This window comes from Tursiops truncatus, chromosome 6 (genome assembly GCF_011762595.2).
Source record: "Tursiops truncatus isolate mTurTru1 chromosome 6, mTurTru1.mat.Y, whole genome shotgun sequence".
Classification (NCBI taxonomy): domain Eukaryota; kingdom Metazoa; phylum Chordata; class Mammalia; order Artiodactyla; family Delphinidae; genus Tursiops; species Tursiops truncatus.
In genome coordinates, this window is record NC_047039.1 from 16,644,160 (window position 1) to 16,651,964 (window position 7,805).

General features: G+C 56.9%; 1 protein-coding gene across 2 annotated transcripts; it reads left to right on the forward strand.

Moving 5' to 3' along the window:
• Nucleotides 1-2,992: 2,992 nt before the first annotated feature.
• Nucleotides 2,993-7,504, forward strand: DOK2 (docking protein 2). Of its 2 annotated transcripts, XM_033857728.2 has the most exons (5): nt 2,995-3,158; nt 4,167-4,448; nt 4,681-4,759; nt 5,655-5,839; nt 6,335-7,504. In XM_033857728.2, exons 1-5 carry the CDS (start codon nt 3,096-3,098, stop codon nt 6,962-6,964), a joined length of 1,239 nt encoding a protein of 412 aa, XP_033713619.1. In that variant the 5' UTR covers nt 2,995-3,095; the 3' UTR covers nt 6,965-7,504. The 2 variants fall into 2 exon arrangements, with proteins under 2 accessions (XP_033713620.1, XP_033713619.1); XM_033857729.2 differs by lacking the exon at nt 4,167-4,448 and having other exon boundaries at nt 2,993-3,158.
• The last annotated feature ends 301 nt before the right edge of the window (nt 7,505-7,805 follow it).

Here is a 7,805-nt window from a genome sequence, read left to right on the forward strand (position 1 = left end):
TTTATTCTTTTCATTGTCTGAGTCTTCAACTAGAAAAGAACCACGATGAAAACAGGGATTCTATATATGTCTTGTTTATGCTCTGTCTCTCCTACTTCTGCACAGAGTAGATGCTCAAAAAAAACACAAAAAACCAAAAAACCAAAAACTTTTGAGTTAATTAAATTCTTCCTATCTCAGTCTCATTCTAGGGTGCATTTGGGGTCTTATGAGAACATAAAGAGTTTGAAGTGTTATCACAATGTTAAGTAACATTATTATGTTAATAATGATATACGTAGTGGAGAAAAGGTGAGGACTGGGGATGAAACTCAAGAGACTGGTCCTTCCTCCCCACGGTCAGGAGCCACTGGGGTGGGAGGAGGCAGGGATGGAATCTTTCATGAACCCCGCTCACGTTTTTTCTGTGCTCAGTCCTCCATCCTTCTCAGGACCCCCCCAGCTCCTTGCCCATTCTATACCTTCTTTCCTGTTGTGTGTCCAGAGCTGCCCCTTGAGTAGCTGCACCTCCCCGTTCATCCTCGCGGCGGGGGGGGGGGGGGGGGGGGTGTTGCCTAATCTCCAGACATGTCCAAGGAATCAGTCTCTTCTGCTCCTTCCTTTCTTGCCCCCAAAGACAAGCCCAGAAGCCCTTTTGTGTTAAAGATTTAGTTGCTAATCACTGGTGAGGATAGTAACAAAAAGTTGCCAAGTTCCTGCAGCTGTGATCTCTTGATCTGTATGGTTCCTAACTCCCGCTGAGAGAAACCTTTGTAAAGGAAAGCGTCCTGGTGGCGAATACTGAGGCACAAATGAGGTGCGTGTCCCTTTCTTTCCAATAAGAGCCGTGAGGAGCCAAGGGGCACCCCACCCCCACCCAGACCTCAGTATAAACCACTGGGACCCTTTCCTCTTTGCTGCTTTCTCTCCTTATCATTGGTGCCTGGGTAACCTAAGGGCCTCTGGTTCTCTGCCCTTCTGCTGTGTCTTGGAGCTATCTCTTCTGGGTCCCTGCTCACAGGATTTGCCTGTGGCCAGACAGAAAGTTACTGGGGTTAGTACTTCCTCTGTGGGGTTCCCACAAGTCCTGCTAGGAAAAGTGGGTGTTGCTCTGAGTTCACTCCTGCTGCAGACAACAGCCACGGGAAGAGAAATTTTCTAGCTCCCACGGGCAAGGGATGGCATGCAGGGTGTCTGAAATTCCTGGGGCTCAGGCCTCCAGGTTTAAATAGTTTCCAAGTAATCTGGCAAGCTCGGGTGCCCCCCTGTGGCTCTGAGTGGAATGTGTCCAATCGACTTCGCGGGGAGGTGATCAGAGAACGTGGTGGGGGGAACATCCTCTGTTGTCTTGCTCCTCAAACTCAGGTCTGGTCCATCCACCAGCAGCATCAGCATCTCAGGTCTCACTCCACACCTACTGCATCAGAATCTGCACTCTTAACAAGAGTTGCACATTGAAGTTTGAAAGGCACTGCTCTTGCAGCCCCCAGGATGGCCCTAAGAAAAAAAAAGAAAAGCTCTTCTTTTCTCACTCCATAAGGAGATGCTGAGTCCACCACACACCATGCAGCCCCCAGGTAATGTTGCCTCCCCTAAGGGACCAGAGAAATGGAATAGGCCACCCATTTCCATACTCCTAACCACTTCCCAAGGAGCTTTTCCTGCACCGACATCCTTGGTTCCCCCTTGGTCTGTGGATTCACCTGTTCAAATCCAGGCAGCTGGGCTGAGTGCCGTGAGCTTTACGTGACTCAGTCCTCTCCTCCCAGAACTCATAACATTTATCTTTTAGAGCTGTTTTGGTAAAGCACATGGCATGTACAGCAGAAGGTCTGAGCGGTGTACTGTTCTGCTCTCCTTCCTAAGGCAACCGAACCCCTGTGGTAGAGGAAATGGCTCAGTTACATAAGCACCCATTATGGGGTTACCCCAAGAGTGCTGGTCTAGTTCTCTGGTTCCCCCAACATTTCTGCACCATGCCTCCTTCAGATTGCTTCTCTAAACCATCTGGATCTAAGTTAAATATTCTCTGGGGAGCTTAGATTTCCCCAAAGCAATGTATCTTCTTGCATGGAGTCTGGATCCCACTCAGGGGTCAGCAATAAAAAGACTGTTGAATTAAAGATCAGGTGCTCCGGTACTTCCTTCTCTGCTCCTGTGACCTCAGGAGGGTTGCAAACAGGTGTGTTCATACTTGCCCTTCCTTCTTTCAGGGTTACATAGGGTGCCTGGAGACAGTGTGTGCCTGGAAACTTTGGTAACTGTGAAGCACTTTTGATCATTGTAAAGCTTTTTTTTTAAAAATATAAGAATTGCTACTGTAACTTAAAAAGCTAACCTTCAGATGGAACTCCAGTGTCTTTATAAAGCTCTCAAAGGCTGGAAAGAAGGTGAACTCCGACAGTTGAGATGTGCTCAGGGAGCATAGCATGTTTCAGTGTGGGAATGTTCATGTTTCTAGAAGCTCAAGGAGGTGGTGTAAGTGTGTGTCATTGTGGGGGACAGGGAGTGCTCCCCACAGACTGAAACTGTTGCAGTGGAGTGTGTGAAAGTGGCGAGGCTCATGTGTCCAGTGTGTGTGAGTGTGGCTCAGCTCCTACTGAGTTGAGAGACCTGGGTTCTGGTTTGGTGGCCTTGAACCCATCCCTCAGACCTTCCTGAGCCTGTCTCCTCATTTTTAAATGACAGACTTGGGCTGATTGATTTCTAAGTTCTCTCCTAGCTCTGTCACGCTAATAAGCATCCAGCTTGAGCATGGGGGGCCTTTGGCTGCTGGTTTTACTGTCGAATTTCATTTCTGGGTCTCTGTACCTGAGTTGCTGCTCACCAAAGCGCTGGAGTTTGGCTTTTTGGAAATTCTCTCTTCCTCACTGAAAACGCAGGAGGCTTGAGCGTGAAACTCACTCATCAAAAAGAAAACACACACACACATACACACAGAGCAAGAAACCACAGGGCTTATCAGCCTGTCGTCATCGAGCAGACGAGAATAGTGCAGAACTCTAGGCAGAGAGGAAATGAACTTGAGAGAAGGGGGAACATAGAGCAGAGAGGAGAGAAAGAGGGCGGGAGTGGAAGCAGAGAGCTGAAGCTCAGGGGCCCAGGATGGTGGGAAGATGGAGGATGTGGCGGTGAAGCAGGGCTTCCTGTACCTTCAGCAGCAGCAGACTTTTGGGAAGGTAGGAAGAGCACGGCTGGGCTGGGGCTGAGCCGAGGGGCTGGAGGGCTGCTAGAGACTTCCCTGGGGAGGAGAGGAGGCCCCGGAATGTTCCCAAACCCTTATGGGATGGTGGAGACTGTGCCATCTACCACATTGGGCCCAGAGTACAAGCTTGGGAGGGCTCTTGCCTTAGCAGCTGTTGCCTCTGCGAGCTGGCTCCAAACTGTGCTCTTTGCTGACAGCCATTGCCCCGGGAGGAGGGGGAAAAAGAGGCTCTGACTCTGCTTTTCTTGCCTTTCTTGTTCTGTGGTGACGTCTTCTCACCGGGACACCCTGGGAGGGAATGGGAGGCACAGTGGAGGGGATACTTCAGGGTTGCCGTGGAGGTTCCTTCCTCCTCTCCTGCCCCAGTGGGGTACGTTTGGCTGCTATTGGACTTGAACTGGGGTCTCTGGGAGCCAGGGCCCCATTGTGCCCAAACTCCTTTTCCTTCTTTGGCCTCCTTGAATGAGGACGTCTTCCTTCCCTCAGCGGACACACCCCGGGGTTCCTCTCTCTGTCTCTTTCATGGCCTAACTTGTCAGAGGATGAGGCGGGAAGGTTCAGGAGGGTCAGCTGAGGTTCCGGGGGACAGGGCCTTCTATGGGGCCTCACAGAGAATGAGAAGCGTGCTCCCCAGTCTGGGCCCTTGGGCTGCCCTCCTCAGCCCTCTGGGCTCCGGGACTCGCAGGTTTTCTGCCTCTTGACTTGGATCCCCTGGGTTGGGCCTGCCCGGCCTCCCTGCAGTCGCCTCCATGGGGCTCACTCCTGTGCCTTTCTTGCCTTTGGCTTCCTCTCTGCTGTCGTTGTAGGCCTCTTATTGGATTGCTTGGGGTGCATCTCCAATGCTTTCTAACTCCTAAGGCCTCTGTTAGGCTCTCTGCCTCCTTGGGTCTCCCCCGACCTTCACCTCTGTCTCCCCCGGGTCCTTCTCTCCCCGCTGGGCACCATCTCTCCATCTCCCCACCTGCTACGCATCTGGGGGCAGAAATGGCGCCGGTTCGGGGCGACGCTGTACGGAGGGTCGGGCTGCGCCCTGGCCCGGCTGGAGCTCCAGGAGGGCCCGGAGAAGCCTCGCCGGGGAGAGGCCCCCCGGAAGATCATCCGCCTCAGTGACTGCCTGCGGGTGGCTGAGGCCGGAGGGGAGGTCAGCAGCCCCCGGGATACCAGCACCTTCTTCCTGGAGACTACGGAGCGCCTGTACGCGCTGGCGGCCCCCACTGCAGAGCGGGGTGACTGGATACAGGCCATCTGCCTCCTGGCCTTCCCCGTGAGTCGCCCAGGGCTGTAGAAAGGGCACGGGGCACTGGATGCTTGCCGTGGGCAGATGTCGTGAGAGCCAAGGTCAGGATGCTGGAGGTGGTTCCTTGGTGGGAGTTAGGGATCCCAGTTCAGAATAAAGACAGGGCAGTAGGCTGAGTGTATTTTGAAAGAAAGCTTGCGGTGGCCAGTGGTGGGCTTGGGATTGGCGATGGTGGTGAGTCTTGGGCCTTCCCCGCCAGGGCCAGAGGAAGGAGCTGAAGGGGAAGGGCGGCCGGCCCCGCATGGAGGAGAATGAATTGTACAGCAGTGCGACCACAGGTGAGGGCCCTGCCTTTGCTCCCTGGGTGCTCTCTCCAGGGCGTGGTGGGGAGGAGGTGAGGGCTGGCCGGCTGCCGGCTCAGTCTTCCTGCCTTGTGGCTGCCCCCGGCCCCGGCCAGCCCCCTTATCAGTCTCTCCGCATCGCTGCTTCCGGCACAGCCCAAGGTCGGGGAGGCTGGCCTGCCTGAAATGTCAGCCCTGCACCCTTGGCCCACTCCCTCTTGTGCAGGCCCTGCTGGTGGGAAAGGGCCCGACTGAGGGGTCCAGGTGAAGGTGGGGCTCTTGAACTCTCCCTTGTTGGCACCCGAGCGATTGTCTGTGAAAAGAATGGTTTTCTTTCTGTGGATTTGAGCTGTCCTGCGGCAAGGGAGCTTTTTGCTGACCAGGCAAGGCCCCTCCTGCTCTCTGTCTAGCCCTCGGGGTGGGCGCGTGGGGAGAGCAGGTGGACATGGGGGGGGGGACATCCAGGCTCCACCTCTCGGAGGGCACCTGATGGCATGGGCAGGGGCTGGGTAGGCTGAGAGCTGGGAGGGCAGGGTCAGCTGCATCTGCAGCTGCGACAGTCGGGACTGGGGAGGCAGCTGGCTTGGGGAGAGAGATGAGATGGAGATAAGGCTGTGGCTCTGGTGAGAGGGGCAGGAAGGATGTGGGTACGGGGTCGGGGTGCGTGTGGCTAGGGCATGATGCCTCCTGAGGGAGGGCTGGAGGTTCCTGGCATTTTAGGGAGTCTGACCTGGCGCAGGGCAGCTCAGCATTCAGGATGCAGGCTGCAGGGTCATGGGGCCGTGGGTAATACTTTTTCTGGAGACCCGGCATGCTATGTAAAGCAGGGCAGAGTTGAGACAGGTCGGCTGCTTCCCATGAACTGCCTCCTTGTCTACCCTCTTCTCCCCAGGGGCCCCCTGCAAGGAGTTTGCTGTGACTGTGAGACCCACAGAAGCCAGTGAGAGGTGCCGACTCTGGGGATCCTACACCCTCCGGGCCGGGGAGAGTGCCCTGGAGCTGTGGGGCGGCCCTCAGTTGGGCACCCAGCTGTATGAATGGCCCTACAGGTTCCTGCGGCGCTTTGGGCGGGACAAGGTGAGGGGGGGGGGGGGGCTGCCGCGGGCAGGTGAGAGGAAGGATGAGCGGTGAGAGAAAAGAGAGCGTCAGGGAGAGGGCGAAGGGGCCCTCAAAGGAAGAGAGAATGGAGGAGGAAGAAACGACGAGATAAAGGCCGGCAGAAGAGAAACAGCACAGCCCAGGGGCTGGAGGAGAGAACCACGGCAGGGAGAAATGGTGGTCGAGGTGGGGGAGAAGGAAAGGAGAGGAAGAGGTGGGGAGAGGTGGGAGGGTGGAGAGTGGCTGGCGTGGTGGAGGATGAACTCTGCATCGAGCTTCATACTCGATGGATGGGAGGAAGAAGGAGAAAAGATGAGAGAGGGCTTCGCTTGTAAGCAAAAGCATGGCGGGAGGGAAGGGGAAGCAGCTTGGGGAGAGGCTGGGGGGACAGGCTTGTGGTTGGGAGCTGGGTCCGGGAGTGGCAAGCAGCCCCGCCCAGTGGCCTGCGAGTCATCGGCTTTCTTCTCCACCCAGGCAACCTTTTCCTTTGAGGCAGGCCGGCGCTGCCTCTCAGGGGAGGGCAACTTTGAGTTTGAAACCCGGCAAGGCAATGAGATCTTCCTGGCCTTGGAAGAGGCCATCGCTGCCCAGAAGAACGCCTCCCCTCCTGGGCCCCCGACCCAGCCAGTCCCCAACCCTGCGGCGCTGCTCCAGCCGGAGAGTCCCTACTCCCGACCCCACGACTCACTCCCACCACTATCGCCCACCACCGTCAGGGTTCCTGCCCCCCGGCTGCAGCGGGGCCCAGAGGGGGAGTACGCGGTGCCCTTCGATGCAGTGGCACAGAACCCGCGGAAGAGCTTGAGGGGCATCCTGGCCATCCCTCCCCAGGCCCCGGCCGACCCTCTGTACGAGAGCATCGAGGAGCACCCGCCCTCCCGACACGACCACATATACGATGAGCCTGAGGGGGTGGCCGCCCTGTCCCTGTATGACAGCCCACAGGAGATCCGGGGTGAGGCCTGGAGGGGGCAAGCCGCAGCTGACAGGGACCCCAGCGGCCTCCAGCATGTCTACCCAGCGGGACAGGACTTTGCTGCCTCTGGCTGGCCACAGGGGACTGAGTATGACAATGTCATGGTACTTAAGAAAGGCCCAAAGTGATGGAGGGTGGAGGAGATGCGGACTCCGTCAGCTGCCAGGGCTGAAGTGGTCCTGTGCCTGCTGGGCCGGGCTTAGAGGCTGGTGAGAAGGCGGGGGGGGGGGGGGGGGGGGGGGGCAGGCGGGCCTCCCTTCTAGCTTCTGCGGCGACTCCTCCTGGCCACCGCATCCCAGGAACCTCCCTCCGCTCCTTCCAGAACCCTAGTCTTGGCCGCCTTAGTCTGGCCTGAGGAGTTGTCCCTCCCAGGGCCAGCTGGGTGAGTCACCATCCCAAAGCAGGAAGAGTACCCTGAAGAGACCCACACTTCTCCTACCCCTTTTCCACTTCCTCTTCCCCCCGCCCCCCACCGGCCTAAATGGAACCTCCAGATTTAGGGCAGAGGACAAAAGGATGTCAGCAAGTGGCCCTGGCTCCTTGGCTCATGCAGGCCACCTGCCTGCTGGTGTCCCCTTCAGGGGACAGCCGTGGCTCTGGGCAGCCTGGAGGATGGCTGCAGCTTCCTGCAGGTTTTGGACTTCTCTGTGGCATAAACGTTTCTGAAATATTTCTGTGCGGCATGAGTGTATGAGGCGGGGATGGGACAGGCACAGCCCTGCTGGGGGTGAATGCTTCAACCAGCCACCACTGACACCTCCTCTCCCAGCAGCAAAGTCCTCTCTGGGCCTAAGCTCCATCCCAAGCGTCATCTACCCACAGAGGTAGAAGTCTGTGCAAGTCAGGGCGCCCCAGGAAAGATCTTCAAGCATCTCTAACCCTTTGCTGGGGTAGGGTCAACACCAGAAAAATAGCGGGGAAGCTGTGTGTGTGTGTGTGCGCGTGTGTGTGTGTGTGTGTGTGTGTGTG